The 20902-nt window shown below is 45.9% G+C and overlaps 4 protein-coding genes across 11 annotated transcripts; 2 read left to right on the plus strand and 2 right to left on the minus strand.

The window, feature by feature from the left end:
- Positions 1-67: 67 nt before the first annotated feature.
- On the plus strand, positions 68-2206 carry LOC118511192 (4'-phosphopantetheine phosphatase-like). Of its 3 annotated transcripts, XM_036053962.1 has the most exons (7): positions 68-214; positions 275-404; positions 561-883; positions 998-1203; positions 1306-1448; positions 1518-1812; positions 1880-2206. In XM_036053962.1, exons 1-7 carry the CDS (start codon positions 135-137, stop codon positions 2068-2070), a joined length of 1368 nt encoding a protein of 455 aa, XP_035909855.1. In that variant the 5' UTR covers positions 68-134; the 3' UTR covers positions 2071-2206. The 3 variants fall into 3 exon arrangements, with proteins under 3 accessions (XP_035909855.1, XP_035909856.1, XP_035909857.1); XM_036053963.1 differs by having other exon boundaries at positions 92-404; XM_036053964.1 differs by lacking the exons at positions 68-214; positions 275-404 and having other exon boundaries at positions 411-883.
- On the minus strand, positions 2160-3303 carry LOC118511197 (iron-sulfur cluster assembly 2 homolog, mitochondrial-like). Its single transcript, XM_036053970.1, has 3 exons — positions 3183-3303; positions 2730-2793; positions 2160-2648 (listed from the first exon to the last, which is right to left on the minus strand). Exons 2-3 carry the CDS (start codon positions 2750-2752, stop codon positions 2249-2251), a joined length of 423 nt encoding a protein of 140 aa, XP_035909863.1. The 5' UTR covers positions 2753-2793; positions 3183-3303; the 3' UTR covers positions 2160-2248.
- LOC118511191 (beta-alanine-activating enzyme-like) lies at positions 3183-6995 on the minus strand. The gene is made up of 5 exons (XM_036053961.1): positions 6765-6995; positions 6121-6690; positions 4596-6048; positions 4240-4530; positions 3183-4155 (listed from the first exon to the last, which is right to left on the minus strand). Exons 1-5 carry the CDS (start codon positions 6977-6979, stop codon positions 3748-3750), a joined length of 2937 nt encoding a protein of 978 aa, XP_035909854.1. The 5' UTR covers positions 6980-6995; the 3' UTR covers positions 3183-3747.
- Positions 6996-8221: 1226 nt separating this feature from the next.
- Positions 8222-18994, plus strand: LOC118511198 (voltage-gated potassium channel subunit beta-2-like). Of its 6 annotated transcripts, XM_036053974.1 has the most exons (13): positions 8222-8338; positions 9049-9120; positions 9266-9366; positions 9443-9847; positions 11671-11849; positions 15661-15731; positions 15814-16047; positions 16136-16232; positions 16339-16466; positions 16549-16628; positions 16710-16976; positions 17080-17265; positions 17406-17545. In XM_036053974.1, the coding sequence occupies exons 4-13, from the start codon at positions 9803-9805 to the stop codon at positions 17505-17507; spliced, it is 1389 nt and encodes a 462-aa protein (XP_035909867.1). In that variant the 5' UTR covers positions 8222-8338; positions 9049-9120; positions 9266-9366; positions 9443-9802; the 3' UTR covers positions 17508-17545. The 6 variants fall into 6 exon arrangements, with proteins under 6 accessions (XP_035909867.1, XP_035909869.1, XP_035909868.1 ...); XM_036053976.1 differs by lacking the exons at positions 8222-8338; positions 9049-9120; positions 9266-9366; positions 9443-9847; positions 11671-11849 and adding exons at positions 12382-12728; positions 14397-14560 and having other exon boundaries at positions 17089-17265; positions 17406-18994; XM_036053975.1 differs by lacking the exons at positions 8222-8338; positions 9049-9120; positions 9266-9366; positions 9443-9847; positions 11671-11849 and adding exons at positions 12382-12770; positions 14397-14560.
- The last annotated feature ends 1908 nt before the right edge of the window (positions 18995-20902 follow it).

Consider the following 20902-nt stretch of genomic DNA (forward strand, 5'->3'; position numbering starts at 1 on the left):
GTTTCGATAGAACGATATCAAACCTCGTGCGATAAACAAACAAATTTTTTTCAGCCATCGAGGACGGCTAGTTTGCAACGGCCAGGCGTTTTATCGCAGTTGCTCCCGTTATCTTAGCAAAACATTATGATTTAATGCATAGTGGATTAAAGTTTGCTTTGAAAACACCAATCCGAGAAGCAGAAGCTCGCGGCAGCAAGAAACGAGTTGAGAAGTCGGTATTCCAACGGCAAGCGTACGTGAGATAAGGCCATTTTTGCATGTTGTTTTGTAGAGTTTTCGGGCCGAAGCAGAAAAAAATAAAGCACCAGCGAAATAAATTCCTAAACCTTCCGCCATCCCAATCCGCCTGGCAACACTGCCGCTGCGTTGACGTGCGAGTGCGAGCGAGAGAGCAAGCTGGTGTAAGTTTCGACAACAGGTGAAAGCGAGATGAGTTTATTTGGGTTTCGATTTGTTGTTATATATACACTGTTGCGAAAAGTAAAATTCCCTGCGCTGCTACAGTAATTGCCTAAATGGTAGCTGTTAATTCTATTTCTGCAAATATCGGTGCGTAGTGCAAGCTTAGCAAACATCCAACCAATCGAAACGCACGGACCGGAAAAGGGAGGACAATGACCAACCAAGGAAATCCCGCAGCCGAGGGCTTCTCGCACTGTACCCTGTTGGCAAGCGTCGATGCGTACAACCCCGATACGCTGGATCTTTATCAGGATCTGGAGGCGAACCGGTATTGGTTCGCTTGCTTCAACGACATGTTGGCCAAGTTCGAACGCCAGGCGATGACGAGCCAGTCGACGGATGCCAGCGCAAAAAACCGTGCCCAGTCCTTCCGGGAGCACTGTGTGGCTATGTTCGATAAGCTGCAGCAGGACAGACGGTAATCATGAACCCGCGGGACACACACACACCCACACACCCACACCCTCACACGCATCTTACCGCAACGCTCTGCCTTGACCCTAACTGTTGGTTGTTTGGCTTTTCCTTACAGCGAAACGGAAACACTTGGCATCAGAAATCTGCTGGAGGTGATCGAAAGTGGTCTCCGAAAGTTTGGCTTTGACGATCCCTGGAAGGAACAGAAAACGATCGAAAATAAAGCATCCGTAGGGTTGCTAAAACAACGGCTACAGCAGCTGGACAGCATAGCGAGCGAAAGGGAAAAATGGACCGAGCTGGTCCGTGGTGTATTAGCTGGTAGGTCTGGAAGACTGGAGAAGCTTTTCTGATGCCTATGAAGGTGTCCTCGCTCCGCTCCGTATTTTCAAATTCTACCACTTTTGACGCTCTCATTTGCAGGTAACATGTTCGATTGGGGCGCTCAGGCTGTGACAAAAATTTTAGAAACAAATAATGGTTTCGGCCTCCAGCAGGCGCTGGATCGAATACAAAAAAGGCCGTGGTTGATTGACGACCTAGATGGCTGGCTTAACAGGATGCAGGTGAGATATCGATAAAGGTGATTGCGTTGTAATGCATTTTAAACTAATACTCGGCTCAACGTATTTTAGCACGAACCACCACACCGCTGTGCTACGATTTTTACCGACAATGCCGGCATAGACTTTGTGTTGGGCATTGTACCTTTGGTGCGCGAGTTGCTGAAGCGCAACACCAAAGTGTTGCTGTGCGCAACGCGTAATCCAGCGATCAACGATATTACCTACTCCGAGCTGACCAGAGCGATCGCCGATTGCTGCAAGGAGTGTGATATTCTGCGAACCGCCTACAGCGAACAAAACCGATTGTTGCTGTTCGGTAACGATCAAATCGGTCCATGCCTTGACTTTCGAATGATTTCAAAAGGTACGGTGTCGGGAAAGGTTTGGTGGACCAATCTTACTAATTATACGTTTCCATTCCCATCCCGTAGATTTAGCAGTAGCGATCGAACAAAATAAGGTCGATCTATTGATTATCGTCGGAATGGCACGGGCGCTGCACACCAACCTGTACGCAAAATTCGTGTGCGAAACATTCAAACTGGCTGTCGTAAAGAACGAATGGTTGGCAAAACGGTTAGGCGGAGAAACGTTTTCGGTGGTGTGTAAATATGAAAGGTAATATTACGTGGAATTACGTTTCACAGTCAACCAACGACGAAACGGGAACGACGACATGGACACACAAGGCATGAACTACTGAAAGAATCGTAATAAATATTGAACGTGAGTTTATTATATTTTACATATTGCTATAACACAGAGTGTACAGTTCAGCAAGTATTTACACCATCCTAGGGTTAGTCCAATTTTACCGTAAACGAGGCGCCACAGGAGCAGCCTTGATCTGCCTTGGGGTTGTTTATCACACGGAACCCGGAACGTATCAATTCCGTGTGGTAGTCGATGGTGGCGCCGCTCAGATACTCGATCGATGCACTATCGATCGCCACCTGTACACCGTCCCGGCTCACGACGACGTCATCGTCGCCGAGCTGTTTTTCGACCGAGAATTTGTACTGAAAGCCGGAGCAGCCGCCTCCTTCTACCGCAACGCGAAGAAAGGAGTTGGTTTTGCAAATTTCCTTCAAGCGATTGATGCAGGTATTGCTCAGCTGCACCGAGCTTGCGTCGGCTGCATTCGGTGCCGCATTTGACAACAATCGACGTTGTAGCAGCGACGCGATGGGAAAAGCAAAGCTGCGGACACGAAAGAAAGTTTTAGAAAAATGGCCCTCAATTGATGCCGGTGGAGCGCAATGTTTGCACTTGCCAGCTTACCGTCTTTGCACGAGCGCGTTCATCTTGTACCGAGTGTAATTGATGAAAACTAGACGAACTTCATGTTTCTACGCAAGGTGTATCTATTTAGAAGGTGAATTTTTATCGATTTGACAGGGCGACATTTTAGTCGAGTTATGTCAGAGTTTGTTTACAAAAACATATGGTATGGGCTACAAACATGAACAAACAGCTTCGATACTCAGACCCTTGAGCAATTTCGCTAATTTATGGGTCATCTTCGCATATTAAGTGCTGTCCCACAGAAGATTGACGATATTTGGTTGCATTTTTCGTCAAAAAATCGCAAGCGATACCACCACCGGCGCCTCCTCCGACGCTGCCATCACTCTTCTCAATACCCTTCCCCTTGATCACCACGGAACTGTTATGTCAGGTCGAGAAATGTCAATTTGCTCTAAACAACTCTACCTTCTATATCTACATACCTTGGTTTCTACGACAAAATTGCATAAGGTCACTGTTTATTGCGACAGCTTTCGGTGTTTATATTTTTCCTTTTCGCAGTAGGTTTGTTTTGATTGCGAACAGATCTGTCATCACTGTCATCCCCGACCGCGCACAAAAGTCGACCATCTGGGCAAGGCTGCCACGAGCTGGGTGACGTTTTATGAAACGGTTTAATTTTTTAAGATAAACGAATTTGTGTAAACTATTACCTGATTCAAAAAATTTAGAAGCTTTTAGCTTTTGAACTCAACAAAGGAATTTTGCGTTTTGTTGTTTAGACACAAAATTCAAACGAGACACATTAACATTTGATGATAGTTCACTCACACGTGCAAAGTGTATTACATTATCTCGGTCATAAGTCCTCGATACGTCGTCTTGGCGGACACATGCACGCCATTACTCCGTCTCAGTTTGGGTTCACCACGCTTGCTCTGTCGTATCGAGCTCTGATGAGTTCTATTCACTGCTCAACTATACGATCCACACTTACGGGATCGAAAATCCATTTTCATACAGGATTTTGTCTCATTAATCACCCACTCCGTTATACCTTCACCCTAATGCCATACAAAAAGTTATCCCTACATCCCACAAACACTAAATCACCATGTACAACAGGTGTGGCAAATAGTTCACCTTTCATCTTCATGGCGGCAATAATGTTGCGCTCCGTCTGTGCCTCATCGCCGATTTTGTTCGGATCGATTAAGTTAACCCAACCCGATGTGGTGCAAACTATCAGATGATCTTTAACCGATCGTGGAGCTGCGTAGATTTGTGATTGAACTTCTATTCGCCATTTGGGCAGTAGGGTTTCACCGCCAACCGGTAAATATTCAATGCAGTGCAAGTTTCGATCGTAACATCCAACAATGAAATGTATTCGATCGTTGGTATGTTTTAATGTTTCGATCGATGAAAACACATTGCCGGGAAGCTTATGATTCGATATCTGCGAACAAAAAAAATAGAATAAAATTTAGCAAATAATATAAATTGGTTTTTATGTGACACGCAAGATTCGCTTGTAACTTACCTCCGTCCCACCTAATGCATCGTATATTCCGAAGGTGCCATCCACTCCGCAACAGGCAATCCTGCTGTACTCGGAGAGAAATGTGGGTGTGCTAAATATTGGAATATTGCGCGACGATAATGCTCGCCTCCATACACAATAACCTGAGGCCGCACTTACTGCTGCCAACGTGCCATCCAAAGTGGCAACTAGAATTAATCCTTCATTCTCACCACCTAAAGCTACCGGTTGGGATAAAATTGGTTTGCTTCCTATCTGCACCTTCCATCGCAACGTCGGACTAGACTGTCCCTACACAAAAAAGAAAAGGGCATTTAGATTAATTTGTTAACGTATTGGGACTACTACCAGCTTACCCCTTCAATACAGTGCAAGTTGGCATCGGGGCTGTAGCATCCGAAGATGATTAAATTCGTTTGCGGCAACACGAGAGGAGTACACTTGATCATTGCTCCAGCGTCGTACTTCCATGGTTGGCTCCCATCGAGCGGATCGAAGCAATACAAAAACCCGTCGTAGCATCCTACCACACCCCGTACAACGTTGTTCTCGAGCGTGAGAAAACTGACGGCACATTCCACACGGTCCGGTAGCAAAATCCTTGAAACGACTGCATTTGTGGCGACACTTATCGTTAATACTATCCCAGAATGACTGCCAATCGTTAGGATATGGCCGAATTTTTCGCAAAACATTATTGACGCACGGGAATCTATACATTTCTTCAAATTGTAGTGGCAAACGATCGTTAGCAAATCACTATTCGAAGTTTCATGCTTGCTCGCTTCAGCTTCCACGGGACGCATGCCTTTAGTTGCAACATTCCTTTCGACATATTTGAATGCCTCGTCCAACGGGATCGATGGGTCTATCAGCAGTGTAATCAGTTCTGGCAATTGTGCTTTAAACTTGTCTTGCAAAGCGGTGTGCAACCGAAGAGCGGCAAACGATGTTCCTCCAAGATCGATGAACGATGTGTTTAATTTCAGTTTTTTACTTACGCCATCTTTAGCAAGCCCGCAACCATGTGCAATACCCATCGTGCAGAGTTCTTTTCGAAAAAAATCCACCGCTGAAATACTCCCATCAGCGCAGGTTTGCCGTTTTAGCCGTTCGTAAATCTGTCGCAAACCATCAGCACAAACTTTACCGTGAGCAGACAGAGGAAACTTGTCGATCCGATGCAGCTCGTCTGGGAGATTTGAAGGCCTTAACTTAGCTCGCATTTCGGGCCAAAGCGTCTCTTCCACTGCACAATCATTGCTGTCTGCTTTAACGAACATCACCAAACTATTTCTTTCACTGAAGAAGCACAACGCACATTGCAGCACGGAGGGATGGCTTTGCACTACTGATTCCACTTCCGATAAGCTAACCCGCCATCCGAAACGTTTGATCATCCGATTACTCCGGCCGCGGTAATAGTATTTGCCGTCTTGAGTAAGTTCCACCACATCTCCCGTTGGTCGGAAGACGACTCCTTCGCCAGAGAGTGTGTCGTAACTTTCGTCTGCATTTCCAAGTATAGCACATTTCCTAGAACTGCTGCCGATGTAGAGCTGACCTATTTTAGAGCCGTTCGTATTTGTTTCCGCTAGCAAACGTTCGTCGTCTAAGTTTCTTAGTTGCAGCGTTATCGAATGGTCCAGTGGTTTTCCTAGTGGAATTTCTTCTTCATTTTCGAGACACACTTGTTGAATCATACTCCAGCATGAAACTTCCGTTATGCCGTAAATGTTGTACACACGCACTCGGCTTTCGGCCGGTCTTTTGAACGTTGGAAATTTCTCTCCACCTAAAACCAGAATTCTACAAATCGAAGAGAATTGAATTCTTTTAATAATTCCTCCTGCTCGAACAAACTATACTTCACAGACGAACCTGAGCGTTGTTGCAGGGCCAAATATAACTTGCCATACATCAATCTTATCCCAACGTGCGAACATGGAAGGTGTCAGTTGCATTACCGTCACACCCGGAAAGAGCCGGGACAGTAGACGCTTAGCAGACAAGCGTATTGAGTTATCCACCAGCAGTAGCGTTGCACCGGCCCGCAGCCCCATTAGAATGTCGACCACAAACGGATCAAACGTTGGAGGCGAGCATACGAAAATTACATCACGCTCACACAACTCTAACCGATCGGTGAGCGACAGTACATTTGGCATTATGCAGGCGCTTGGCACGAGCACTGTTTTGGGCCGACCCGTCGAACCTGAGGTTCGCACACAAAAGGCTAACCCAGGGTAGCATACCGTGCGGGATACACTGACTGCAAGGATCAGGTGCTTCGCGAAAACGCTTAATCCCAACAATATCTGCAGATCATCGCACTCCCCGGTTGGTTCGAGCTCCTCCAATAAGTATGAAGCACATTCACCATACTCGGACAAAAGCTGATCAAGTGCATGTGAACCTATACAGTAGAAACTGTTACCGGAGATGATAATGCTGCAAAGAAGAGGAACAACTCAATGATGTACCTTGAGCAGGCAGCGGGCTGGATTTCACGACCCTTTTCTTACCCTCCTATAACGGCAATCAGTGCGGGACAGTGCAACAATTGTACGCCAATAATTTTCCCTTCGATGTGCTGTTCTCGTAAAACCATGGCTACCTTTTCCATTTCGTTCCATAGCTGCTCGTAGCTTACTTCACTGATGGCTCTACCAGAATGGTGATGTCTTATCGCAATGTGTTTGCTGCACTTTTTAAAAATTGTTCGATCAAGCAGTTCCATACGCACCGGTTTTGTTTACAAACTTCCCCGGCTTTCAGCTCGGGCTGTCAAAACGTCAAGCTGCAAGCTGCAAACGTGTATATGACACCTACTTAATGGCTCAAGCCGGATTTGAGATGTAGGATTATGTGGTGTATTTGTTTACTTTATTTACTTGTTTGTTATAAAATATTTACACATTTTAAACATATTTATTTTTAGATGACGTAGACAAGCAATATGTTGAATTTGAAGTAACTTTCATAGTGGTTTTGTACAGACCTTTTTGTTACACCACACTGGCTTGTTCCAAAGCGTATTACGCCACCGCATTTGTGTGGCGTAATCAAACCGCGCGCTGTTTGGAAAAATGTGTTGATATTTTTTAAATTATCGAACAGCTATGTAAGGGAATGATAAATAATGTTATTGGAATCGGAAACATTCATTTGTAAATGTGTGCCAAACTAGATTGGTCCATGATTCTTCAGCAATACTGTTATCGATGGAGGCGCCTAGTACCTGTCGCACCTGTAGCATTGATAACTCTCCATTGGGACCATTGGAGATGGAGGCCAATGGAATAGGAACAAGAAAAAATTGACGTTCTTTCTTACAGTGATATATTTCATTTTACTGTGTTCCACATCGCATCGGTGCATTATTGTTCAATAGTACTCTCGTCGATGGAGGTGCCCAGTGCCTGTCGCAGCTGAAGCATTAAAAATCCTCTATCGGGCCACCAATTGAATAGAGGCTAGGAAAGATTTATGTACTTCAAAGTACCACTAAAGTGATGTGGGGTTTTACACGTTTTGATTTTGGCAAAGGAGTTTTACTGTTAAAATTAATACAAATTATTTTAAGTCATTTTGTTGCATAAGCATATGCTCATGCATATTTGTGAACATATATTTTGCCATATGAAAACGACGACAGCACATCAACCGTCTTGAAAGGATCTATCCCTAGAAAATCAATAAACAGTACACAGAAAGCGTTTGAAGCGTTTCAAAATTTGAATTTACATTTCATTCAAATTTGATTTCGATTTTGATTTTTTGAAAATAGTGCACTGCACAGAAGTATACCAAACGTTTGTTTCTGAAAAAGGCTAGTATTTAAGTTTCACAAAGGAAAACTTTTCAGTAAAAAAAAGTTCACCATATGTCACCCGCATGACCACAGCATTAAACAGACTTCCAAATTCAATTGATAGCTTGATGATGGCTATATTTATAAAGTAACGGTTTGGTGGCGCATGCGTACGGGGGCATTTCCTCGGTAAACTCAGGTCACAAGAGACATTCCGGTGGTCGGTCGGTGGTTCGGGATTGTTAGAAAAATTCAGTCGTTTATTTTGGCCAGAAACAAAGTTATGTAAGTAACCAAAAAAACGCGAGGATAAACTGTTGCGCTGCCGAAACAATTTGCTTGACATTGCTGGTTGCGTTTCGTTGCGAGCTTGGTGGTAGCGTTTCATGTTACGGGCCAAACCCAGCTTGATCTGCGTGTGCTTCCACCGTACCGTGGTTTAGTGTCGTAAAGATTTCTCGTCGATCTTTCCTGGTTGGTAGAGCATTGGTCTATGTGTGTTTTTTTTTCCTCCTTTCCGTCTCTTTCTCTTTCTCTCTCTTTCTCTCTCGCTCTTCCGTCTGCATTCGTATACCATTCTGCATTTTACTTTCATTGCTTTTAGCTTAAGTAGAATAAATAAAGTGCATCTCGAGTCACAGAAACATCTCGCTCAACATTATCACCAGTTGCTGGCGTATTGCGGTACCATTACATTTCCTATACGGAGTAGTTTTCATAATTCATGCAAAAACAGAACCACCCTTGAAAAGTTTTGCATTGATTCCATCTGTGGTAAAAAAAAGAAGGTTCGACCGACCGATGCTGGACTAAAATTGGATTAAATTGGATTGGCTGGTTGGACTGTTTGCAAATGTTTCAGATAGAGTGTAGTTTGTGCAAGCCTAGCCTAGAGGACACTCATTGTTGAGTTAGAAACAAGATTTTCATCGGTCGTCTCGAACGGGATGTAGAAAGTACGGAAAAAGCATAACAATTCTATTCTCTTGTTGTAGTGAATATCAAACTGGCTCATCAGTTCTGGTTCTCGTTTCCGCCGCCAGGGGCGTCTGGTGGGAGTTCTTCAAGTAAGTTAAACCCCAAATAAGCAATGAAACACTTCAATAGATTTAATTTAATTAAATACCAATCTGGTGAACCATGGCGGTGCAAACTAATGTTCGCATATTATTGCTTTAAACTTCATTCGTGTGACCATTCGCGTACAAACAGGGCAAGCGGACGAAGAAAAGGCCAAGGAACGGCAGAAAAATGAATCCTCGGATCGGGAACAGCACCACAAGCAACAGAAGCTCGACGCCGCGAATTGCAAGGTACGCCCTCAACAGGTGCCTTAAACAGCCATTTCGAGTGTACAATCTCTGCATTTGCATTCGTTCCATTCCACAGCGGGAAGCTCGGGAAATAAGGCAGCTCGACAACGAACTGTTGAATCAGCGTAGAGCACAGGAAAGGGAACGGCAGGCACAGCTAGGTTCCGAGCGACAGGCAGCAGCATTGGCGGCGGCTACGACCGGTGGTCCAGTTGGTACTACATCACCACCACCACCACCACCACTAGCCTCTTCGACCAGCTCGGGTGACAAGAGCTTCCGCCAAAGTGAGCCATTTTACGCGGAAAGCAGCATTTCGACGACACCCGGGCGAACGCCACCAACCACTATAGCGGAGGAGAAGTCCCCCGTCACGGCCGGTGTCAAGACGCCACTTCTCGAGGACACACCGTTCGAAGGCACGAACCTAACGCTCATGGAAACGTTGCAAACTAGCACGACAGCAGTAACGCCGAAGGAGGTAATTTATGATACTCGCTGCTTGTTTTTGCATTTCCGGTCAACGCTCGTACAGGTGCACAAACAGGTTGGCTGGCACAACACACCTGTTGGCAAGTTTGCACAAACCTTTTTGGAGCTGCCTCCACAGCTATATATACGCGTACGTGGATACCGACCCTCCCAGCTCATCGTGGTATAATGTCATACGAATGTAGCACGTCAATTTTGTTGAAAATTTTTAAACGCTTGTGCTGCCTTTTTTTTCTTCTTCGGAAAAGTCAAACATTTCGGGCAAATGTGCCTGTTTGTGTATGTGTTTGTGTCTATGTGTACATTGCTGCCCTTTTGTCTCCGCCAGCGAACATTGGTGCCAGTCGTTATCGTTTTGCAAAATATTGGCACTACGCCAAATCTCTCAATTATGCAAACGGCCGTTTTGCTCCGTCTTGCTTTCTCTAGAGAAAGCGGGGCGAGTTTCGGGAACCGGGTCGGAGGGGCTTTTAAAAGCGATTATACGTGTCAGCACGGAATAGCTAATCGATATTGATCTGACCGTCAAGCCTGCACTGCCAAACCGATGTGCGAAAGTGAGCGGTAAACGAAGCAACAAAACGTAAAAAAGAAACCAAAATCAATTATTTTTTACCCTTCAATGCTCAACCGCACTTTTGTATGTGAGTTTTCGAGCAAAAGAAATGCATAGAATCGCAAAGTATGATGTTTTTTAAATGTTTCATTGTCAAACATGTTAAGTTAATTACAATTTAGCTTAGTTGTACTATGAATTATATTCCGGAATTTCAGATAAGAAAAATGAAGAAAAACAAGGCTTTATGGGCTAGTAACTTTATCGTTATTTAACATTGATCCAAGGGACAGAGCACTCCTGTACCTAATATTGAAGAATATCCGAGAATGCGACCCCGGCATTCACACGGCAGGACCGGTGTTCAAATCCCATTCCATCCCAATGAGGACTGGTATCAAACGTGTATAATTTAGTTTTCATCTTCTTCTTCCTTGACACTACAATCTCGAGAGGTATCGGGGCTGCCATTTCTGGCTTTCTGTGCCAGAAATTTTACCCGTAGGAAAGTAGTCAGTCCTACGTACGGGGAGGCGACCTGGATGAGATTTGAACCCCGGTCCTGCCATGTGAAGACCCGCGCCGTTTTCACCTCTACCACCGGACCACCCCAAAAGAGATCGTTAAGGCAAGAAGAACAAGATCCTGCAACAGATAAACATTGAATAAGCGGTCATACATGTCTGAGACATAGCCGTCCATGTGAAAAATTTAAAAAGCTACCAACGGACCGTAGTAGTTTCCTAAATAATTATTTTGGCAAACTTCTTTTGGAAGATCAAAGTGACAAACTGATCGCCTAGGCACAGAAAGAGCTGGAAACTTGTGAAAAAAGTAAGACAACTTTGGCTAAGGTTTCATACAACTGCCTTAGGACCACTCGATAATCAGTGATACTATATGCGTACAATGATAGTTGAGTCTATGTACTCGAGCAAAATTTAAGGGTACTCAGGCTGAGCGATCGCAACTCACAAAGAATCTGTCTTTCAGTCAGGTTACAAAATTCAATCCGTTTAGGACCTCCAAGGGTATTTACAGGCTACTGGCCACTATTCAAAATTTGTTTACTTGGTCCTTGCTATGAGCAGATTATCCACCGATCTGGATCCAATAGACTCGATACACGGTTGTCTGCCGTGGGAAAGGCTGTAGCCGTACTACCAATAAGCCTTGCGTACCATCAGCTTTGTCTTAACGCTAAACAGAGCAATGTATAATAACATTTAAATGTTTCCGTATTTTCTCTATTGCAGGAAGAACAACGCAATACTGGCCTTGCCGCAGCAGCAACTTCGCATAAAGCACCGCAGGAAAAAGCACTTCCCGATACATCGCTCCTGCAAGACTTTCCCAAAGGCCGACAGGACTCGACGGAAAGCGAAATTTCGACAATATACTCTCAGTCACAATCGGATGCCTGCCACAAGATGATGTATGTTACCATTATATTTCCCCATCGCAATTGTTTGAAGGCTTCAAACAAACCCAATTGCTTCACTTTGACCGGCTTTGTCGTACGTCACAGATACGAATTTGGGTTACATTTGGGGGGACTATCTAGTAGGAACATTACTTCTTCATGGATGTATAAATTTGAAGGGTGGAACATTTGTGAATGGACTACCGATAGAATTTAATGGATCTTATTCGGTATCTTCCAATGCCGCAACTGGAAGCTTTCATTTCCGCTCAAGCTCACACACCGTCGTCAGGCTGCATTTCCGCCCAGAAGAGTTTGGTGCAATGTTCATTCAAGTGTGAGTGTGCGTGAGTGCGTGTGTGTGTCTGTTGTACGAAGAAATTTACTCTCCTGGTTTGTTCGCGGGGGAGAAAAGCATCGAAAAGGACAGCAATAGCGTTGGAAGTGAAATGGAACAATTGCAAAACCCTCTCTCTCTCTCACACTCTTTCTCTCGCGACGGCTGTGTTTTCCAGCTCGATGCAGAGATTATAGCAGTGGAGCACACCAGTAGGCCAGCAGAGAACGCGATGAAATAAACATTATGGGACAGAAAATTCAATGCGTTCGCAACCGTCGTATTGCCGCAACGTCGTGTCGTGTTTAGCTTCCGTCTTCTTATGAAGTGTTATGTAAAAGTGTATTAAATTATTATTTATTTCGTTCCGGTTTGATGTCTAGTGGTCAATTACTCGAACGTGTTCAGTGTACGAGTGTCTGTGCGTGCGTGTGTGTGTCTATACGTGTGTATGTGTGTGGGTGTGTGTGTCCGTGCATATATGTTCAATTATTTAATTGATCCAGTATTCCGTCGTTAACGTGCGGCAGGCTAAAGTGCAAAAGCGGTCCTATGTATGAAAGTGAAGCGTTAGTAGAAAAAGTACACGCAGCATGGTGAGCTAACGACAATGACAACGACAACGTCGACGTCGACGTCGGTGGCCGATGGAGCAGCCGTTGGGGATTGGAGGAGGAGTAGGAGCAGAAGGAGCACCAGCAGTAAATGATTGTTTGCTCGATCCGCTTCAAATTTGGTCGGGCGTTAAAGCAAATGAAGCACGCGCGGGTCCAGGATATCCTTTGTTGTTACATAAGCATAATTATCCTTAAGTTATTCATAGCCGCCCGTAGACCTGCAACGGAAATCGATGCGGTTGCTGCCACGTGTGTGCGTGTGTGCGATACGGTGCGTGTTTCCAGAAGTAGCACCATGAAATAGCAGTGACGTGGTGCGAAAAATCAATTTTAAATTCACAATGTCCTTCACCCGCAAAACGGATGGTGATTGTGCGGTTTTTTGCCCCCCAATGCTTGGAGGCACAAAAAGAAAAACGTCACGATGCGAGCAAGTGTTCTATGGAAAGTTAGCCCGTGAGTGAGACAACCTGAGCGCAATGCTGCTGGCGACAAGGATATTTTCCTCCGGAGTCCGGATTTGTGGAGGTGCAGATGCCTTACTCAAAACAAAATCGGTTCCTGCACGGCAGAAAACAGCAGAACAGATAAAAAGAAACCCCGATCTCAAAAAGAACCGCAAGATAAAAATCACAAAGCCAGCACGTTTTAGGCTGGCTCTCAGTTGACTAGATTTTCCCATTTTATCCTTTTAGATTTTCCCGCTCTTGCTCTTGTCATTCTCTCTCTCTCTCTCACTCTCGCTCGCTCTCTCGCTCTCACTAACGCCATCGTGGTTTCATTTCCAAATCAAATACTGCCGTAGTGTTAGCAAACATCCTGCTTGCTCGCTCTCGCCACACTCATCTCTTTCCTGGGTTAGTGTCTCCCTTTCTGCTTTTGTCCATCCGTGCGTGCTCCCGTGTGCTCCCATTCATTCATAATAATCTCTCGTCCGGTGTTGGCTTGCATCTCTTTTATCATCTCGTGCCGCCCAATGCCACCTTGTCTCGCGGTGCTTTATAGTAGCTTCGGCAACCAGAGCACACTAAGTTTGTCACTCTTGCCCTAAGGCCGCCAGTCGGCAAGCATGCGATCTGGGACTTTTCGTTCGGGCGAAAAGGTTCTTCCGTCGCGCTTCGAAAAGTAGTGCAGTTTTACTCGTATGCGACACTTTCTGGCTCCTTGGCTTCTGCAGTGGTGTGCTTTTTTGCAGCGGATCCAGCTCGCACCACCACCAGACGAGACAAAATCTGCTGGTGTGTCCCCGGTACGCGGTCGCCTCCTCCGAACCACCTTCGCCGTCCACCCTCCGTACGCACGAAGGCAGGTGTTTGTGAGTGCGTTTGTGAATGTTTGTGTTAATTTCGTGAAATTAGTTCGACCGGAGTGCGATGCGGACGCGGCACGGTTAAGCTCTGCCGTCACTGCCGCCAGAACCTCACTAACCAACCCCGTCGTCGTCATCGTCATCAGCAGCAGCAGCTTCCCCATCGGCCAACCTGCCTGCCCCGACGTCGTCGTAGTCGTGGTCGTCGTCTTCGTTGTCACCAGCCACCAGCCACCAGCGCCGTCAAAGTCAGTGTCAGTTCAATTCTTCTTTGTACCTCTTCTTGATCGCCCTAGGCACTACGATAAGTGAAGTTTGGTGGAAAAAGGCATTTTGTAGGCAAAAAGGACATTTCCGGTATGTCGATCGTGTTATGTAATGTTGCTTCAAAAACTAATAACGACAATAACGTTAACAATGACAATATTAGTGAGGATTCAAATCCGGTCACAATCTACAGGTACCAATTCCAACAAAAAAGGGGGTTTGTCGCGGGTATGCGTGCATCACCAGCGGGAGGGTGCCAGTGGCCAGCCAATGTGCTGCTTCACTTACGTGCGTGCGTGCGTGCTTTTGGCTGGGCAGAACGGGTGCTTTTGGCTGGCCGCAAGATAGCATAATGAAAAACAGGACACATGGGTTTTTTTCCGCTAATTGAGCAGAACGAAACGCAAGAGCACACGGGCAATAAAATGCCTGGCCTGGCCTAGCATAACTACCAGACGGCAGGCAGCTTTGGTAGAACCGTGGAAGAAAAAATCGGGCGGATTTTCGTACTCGGCCGAAATCAAAGTTGACAAAAATGTTGGGTCATGGGAGTGAATTCTCATCATTTTCGTTACCTTCCGTTTATAATTAGATATGCTAAGCCGTGGCTGTTAGTGTACGGTAGCATCGGTATGGTTAATATTAGCTGCCGCGCTAGAGCGGTTGATTTTCGGTTTGGCCGAATGTGTTTTACTGCGCCTGTAGCTACGTTACTGTTGCGTCTGCCGGATCGAGATTGTACATTTTGCCCGTGCCTCTCCGGTGCTGCCGTTGACTTGCGGGTAGATCAAAACGGGCATGCCGTTTTTCAGCTGCCTACAGTTTTCCTAAAACATGTGAAAAGATCGATCGTTATCGATAACGGCCAATAGTTTCGACTTTTTATCCCGAAAGTGGGGAAATATTGAACGCGGGCACGTTCACACTTTTAATTGCCAATACTCGAAACCAATTTCGCCCTTTGATGCCCTTTTTTGCTTTTGCTTCCTTCTCCCCTTGGTTTCTTCCCCCTGGCGAAAGGGGAAAAAACTACCCGAGAAACGAAAACAAGAATCGAAAGTAATTAAACTGACCTCTGGTCTACTACATCCATCGCATTCACGCCCTTAATACGATCTTAGCCGGTTACGTACCGTACTTAATTATTAGAGCAACAGTAATTAATTAACTTCTTTTCCGTGACCCAATCCATCCCGACGCTCCTGTGGGTTTTGCCCCGGTTCCTACATAACTCCTCATTCTCTCCCCCTGCCCCCTCTCCCCACCTCTCCAACGATCATCACCTCATTGCAGGTGCCGTGCTCCCATAGCTTCACTAGATTGCATGGAGGAATTTAGTGGCACGACTGCTCAGCTAGATTTTGGTAAGTGAAGCACAGGCCCCCGGAGCAGCAATACTATTTTTACGTAAACAATATTTTATCCGCTGTCAATCACACGCCCCAGGTCGTTCCACAAGTTTGGGGTCCAATCCGGCCATACAAATACGCAGCAATGCAACGACGACGCCCGGTTTGCGCTACAAAAATCTCGGCAAGAGTGGCCTGCGCGTCTCGAACGTCGGCCTCGGCACATGGCCCATCTTTTCGCCGGGCGTTTCCGAGGAGCAGGCGGAAGCGATCCTGCGTCTGGCCGTCGATAGCGGAATCAATTTATTTGACCTTTCCGAGGCGCATTCAGGTAGGCGTAGCAAGGGATAAATGCCCCCGTTGGCGGAAATATCTTTAAACCATATGCCTATCGCCTTGCCTCTACGCCACCTCCACAGGTACACGTGCGGAAATAGAGCTGGGAAAGATCATTCAAAAGGCAGGATGGAAACGAACCAGCTTCGTCATAACAACAAAAATTTATTGGAGCACAAAGTAAGAGCCGGCAAGCGGACATTTCGGTGCACCGTTTCGCAGATGAGTGCGTGCATGGAGATCTATTTTTAATATTTTCCACCGCCGTGTTTTAATCTTTTGCCAGATCCGAGGAGCGAGGATTATCGAGAAAACACATCATCGAAAGTGTCCAAGCGAGCCTGCAAAGGTTGCAGCTGCCATACATCGACGTCATACTGGTACACAAGGCGGATTCTATGTGTCCGATGGAAGGTTAGTGTTTAGTGGCCGAACACGCTGAAAAAAAACAACCAACAAACGCAACTAATACTCTCGTAATTATGATTTGCCACAGAGATTGTGCGGGCCATGAATTACGTCATATCGCAGGGATGGTCCATGTACTGGGGAACTGCACGGTGGTCACCCGTAGAGGTAAGTTATTGAGAAGAAGAAAAAAAAAACGTTCCAATCTAACTCTTATCCCTCACGGTACACTTTTTGTTTGTGGCACAGATCATGGAAGCCTACACCAACTGTCGGCAGTTTAACTGTGTGACCCCGATCGTGGAACAGTCGGAGTATCATATGTTCTGTCGCGAGAAGGCGGAGCTATACCTGCCGGAGATGTACAACAAGATTGGCGTCGGGTTTATGGCTTGGGGGCCACTGTCCATGTGCTTGGGCGATGCGCAGAACGGCGAGAAGCTCTGGATACCGAAGGGATCGCTCAAGAGCAAAAGCCAAAGCTACTCCTGGATCGAGGATGAAGTAAACAAAGAAGTAAGTGCACGACCGATCGATCAGACCGCACTGTAGCGTACATATCTGTGTTCCTTTCTTTCTATTTTCCGTCCATCTGGCGGTTATGTTGCATTTGCGCAAGGATCTGCAGGACGAAGCACGCCGGCTGTACGACAAAGCGCGGGACATCAGCAATCTGGCGGAAAAGCTGGGCTGCAACGCGGTGCAGCTATCAATTGCGTGGTCGCTGAAGCACGAGCCGGTACAATGTTTGCTGCTCGGTGCAACCTCCCCGGAACAACTCCATCAAAGCCTGCAAGCGCTACAGGTAAGCTTTGGTAAACTTGGAACTTGCTGGACGAGTCTGTTAACCTGTGTGTTGAGATGTTTTGACGAGAAAGCGTTGTACGTGTTTCGAATTGAGCGTCGCTGCTAACAGATCGATCGATTTTCGGTGATATTTTGCAGTTACTGCCACGGCTGTCGACCGGTGTGATGCTGGAAATAGAACGCATCCTCGAAAACAAACCGGTGCGTCCACCGCCGATATCTACGCTTGCGCTTCGGTGACAATCAGCCTGCCCCCCGGGGCCTCCTAGCGAAAGCGGAGTTCCGTGTGGGGCAGAATCGCCTAAAGAGGAAGACATCAGCATGGGTGAGGAGCAGAAAGAATCGCAAAAGATTAGCTTCTGCGAAATTCAGTGACAAAACGAGAATTTAGTAACCAGTAACCAATTTGTAAACGTCGTCACTAGTGTTACGGAACGTAGCTCAGCACTAACGCTTCAAGACTGCTGCCATACGCCCTCAGCACAGCAGCAGCAGCAACAGCAGCAACAGAGCATGCAACCACGTCAGCAGCAAATGCACCAACCGTACCATCCGCACCAGTCGCAGCAGTCCCAGCATCAGCAGCATCAACAGCATCAGCAGCGTCAGCAGCGTAGTGTTCAACAGCAGCGAATGCAAAAGCAGCTTGTAAGGCACCCAAAGCTGTGGCGGCAGCGGCAGGAGAGAAGCGTGCTGAAGCCGAGCCTGCTAAGCCTGGAGTCGCTGAGCGTTAGCTTGGAGAGTCTCTTCTACGATCAGGCTGGTTTAGATAGCAAATTTAACAATTCCTCCACGGCCACCGGTACGATGCAGTCGACAAGTAGTACCATTAGCACTACCAGCGGTGTAACTGGGATCGGCGAGGAAAAGCAGCAACAGCAGCAGCAGGCACACCAATTAGTAGATTGCTTAAAGTCAATTGACCACACGTTGATGGGTGAGAAGAAGATTAGGTATAAGATTTCGTGCAGCTTCAAATCGTTGGACAGCAATTGCAAATCGCTGTTCAACTTTCTGCGCGGCAAAGGCACCGCGAACGGGGTCGCACCGGCCAAGTCGAAGTCGGTGTCGGGAGATTGTGAAGCAGTTGCGGCACCTGCTGCCAACGCCCTGGTCGTACATCACCAGCCACCGGGATACGGTGTTCGCATGCTGCTGAACCGGAAGCTGTTCAGTGATCGCCGGGACAGTGTGCTGCTTGCACCGTGCATTAATGTGGCGGAGAGTTAAGCGGCGCGACTAGGCGCACTCCAAGGGTCATGGGAACCTGCGTTACGTTACGGGGCTCTTGTATGACGCCTGGCTCAATCCTCAAAGCAATCGAATGCAATTTACTTTGTGTTTCGCCAAATGAAGACAACAACAAAAAGGGACGACAGAGACACACACGTACGTGTGGGTTTCGCTGGTAAAGTTTATACGCAACTTCAGAAGAGAGACAGCACTATTGTTTACGAAGCGCTTTGTTTATTGCTTCTGGTAAACATTGTCCGAGTTATGGGAACAAGGCGAAATATGCAATTGAAACCAAACACAAACACACACACAGACACACAAGTTGTTAACGTCTATACTTATGATGTTAAAATTCTAATAATGTAATAATCACACACACAACAAGACGCGTTGTCCGCGAAAGAAGATATTGTGCGGCGGCAAATGTTTGGAGCGAGAATATCTCAGCCATATACTAAACGTAAGCTTTCTGTACAGAACAGATTGAAAAACACACACACACACACACAAACATCGTTGCGTCGAAGCAGATGACTTTGAGAGAGTAGCATAAAGTATAGCTAGTAGCAGCGGAAATTGTAAACGCGATTATTTTATTCAACGTATTAGCACGACGAGAGTAATGGCATACAAATCGATTCTACTTCTAACGAAAGCCTATACCAGTAGAGGGAACTGCAACAACACGTTTCAAACACTCACGCACTATCTACTATATACTATAGATATTGTACTCGTACTTCGTTATAATATGTTGCTTCCGAATCTGCTACGAAAGGCTCGTGATTGATAAAACATATAAGCGGAAAACAACAACAACAACAACAACAACAACAAACATTGGACACAAGATGGCGGATTCGGTCACAAAACCCTCCCGCGGAAGAAGTACTACGTTGTGAGAATACCGAATACCGAAACCACTGCTAGACAGCTCGGAAACCCAGCCTTTACACGACGCAGCTCAGAGGCGTGCAACACCGCGAACGTGAAACGGTGAAAATGGACGAGTGAAAAGTGAAACAGTAAACTGAAACAACAATCACACACTGACCGCAAAACAGCAAAACGTTACCATACGAACACAGAGAACACATTCGTTCAGTCCCTGTCTGCCTAACAGCACTACTATTGAAAGCAATTTTTAAATCCGCAGCATATCATCATCATTAGTTAGGATGGGAAGCAATTATGAGTGCGAAAATGGGAAGCCGGATGGGTTTTTGCATTTAATATGCCTGTGTTTTCTGTTCCGTCGCGTTTGGCTTTCAGTTTGCCTAGATAATTATACCATTCACGTCAGTTTGCAACAGTCATACGTTTCTGAGCACTCCTGTTGAAAGCGCGATAGGAAACGTCGTACACCAGCACATACACTATTAAAACATTGCTCACATTGTGCAGCAGAACGATAAGTTAGAAGAAAATGCGTGCTCATGTAATGTTAAAAAAACATAAACACATACACACACACACACACACAAACGACTTAGATTTCTACCGTATCCGACAGAAACCGAATTCAAGAAACTCCCAAAGAAAAGTTAAATAAGCCGCGATAACCATTAAGCAAGCCAGCAAGCAAGCCATACCTGTCCAGCACTGGTGACTGGTGCTGATGCTGATTGCAGCTAGAAACGAAAAAATCAAACGTAGAGGAACTCGAAATCCGTTTTGCCAATCTCAGAATAGCCGAGCAGCAGCAGCAGCAGCCTAAGGTGATTTTTACAAGCAGCAAGCTAATCAAGCCGGAATATCGATTAGTTAGATAGATTACAAAGTAGATTAAGGGCTGCGAGAGTCGGGCCGAAGATTGGGAGAAACGGTTCATTGCTAGCGAGTGTGCGACACGGGTTCGTTAACTGTCAAAACTTTTCTTTCTCCAGCAGCACTTGGCCGTACGGGATGTGGATGAAACGAGCGTGATTTTATTCATATTCGGTTCGATTGGATAGCGGCAACCCAAGGGGGGTGCTTTAACAGCATACGAGCATAAACGACGCTTTTGTAAGATGGAAGAAAGACGAGCATAACACAGACGGGGACGAGGGCTATTTGCGAAATCAAAACAATGGAAAAGCATCCGTCAAGATTGCAACTGAAGAGTGGTTGAAATGATTATTCCATCCTGATCAAGCTCTAGTTCTAGTGAAGCTCGACAAAACATACGTTACTAGTTGATCCCAGTTTTTTCTCACTGTTTATAGCGAGTGCACACGGCAGTTTAATGGGGAGTTCGAGATAAGTAACACAAAAACAATGTGTCCGCTGATGGGCGGATACAATTTTGTGGTAAAAGTATTTCAGTACAATATAAAGCTAAACAAGAAACAAACAAAACCACATAGTAATAAGCAAGCACCCACAGCTAAAAATCGAATAGGTAGTGAAAGTTGCGC

Source organism: Anopheles stephensi, chromosome 3, assembly GCF_013141755.1.
Source record: "Anopheles stephensi strain Indian chromosome 3, UCI_ANSTEP_V1.0, whole genome shotgun sequence".
Taxonomy (NCBI): Eukaryota; Metazoa; Arthropoda; class Insecta; order Diptera; family Culicidae; genus Anopheles; species Anopheles stephensi.

Excerpts from the sequence above, each read along its gene's own strand:
- LOC118511191 (XM_036053961.1), bottom strand. The coding sequence starts at position 6,979 with ATGGAACTGCTTGATCGAACAATTTTTAAAAAGTGCAGCAAACACATT. Across the intron at positions 4,531-4,595 it reads ACTTGCACTGTATTGAAGGG|GGACAGTCTAGTCCGACGTT; the intron begins GTAAGCTGGTAG and ends TTTTTTGTGTAG. Across the intron at positions 4,156-4,239 it reads ATGCATTAGGTGGGACGGAG|ATATCGAATCATAAGCTTCC; the intron begins GTAAGTTACAAG and ends TTTTGTTCGCAG.
- LOC118511192 (XM_036053962.1), top strand. The coding sequence starts at position 135 with ATGCATAGTGGATTAAAGTTTGCTTTGAAAACACCAATCCGAGAAGCA. Across the intron at positions 215-274 it reads AGCAAGAAACGAGTTGAGAA|AGTTTTCGGGCCGAAGCAGA; the intron begins GTCGGTATTCCA and ends GTTGTTTTGTAG. Across the intron at positions 1,449-1,517 it reads GCTGGCTTAACAGGATGCAG|CACGAACCACCACACCGCTG; the intron begins GTGAGATATCGA and ends AACGTATTTTAG.
- LOC118511198 (XM_036053971.1), top strand. The coding sequence starts at position 13,936 with ATGCGACACTTTCTGGCTCCTTGGCTTCTGCAGTGGTGTGCTTTTTTG. Across the intron at positions 16,467-16,548 it reads TTCTATGTGTCCGATGGAAG|AGATTGTGCGGGCCATGAAT; the intron begins GTTAGTGTTTAG and ends GATTTGCCACAG. Across the intron at positions 16,629-16,709 it reads CACGGTGGTCACCCGTAGAG|ATCATGGAAGCCTACACCAA; the intron begins GTAAGTTATTGA and ends TTTGTGGCACAG.
- LOC118511197 (XM_036053970.1), bottom strand. The coding sequence starts at position 2,752 with ATGAACGCGCTCGTGCAAAGACG. Across the intron at positions 2,649-2,729 it reads AACGCGCTCGTGCAAAGACG|CTTTGCTTTTCCCATCGCGT; the intron begins GTAAGCTGGCAA and ends TCGTGTCCGCAG.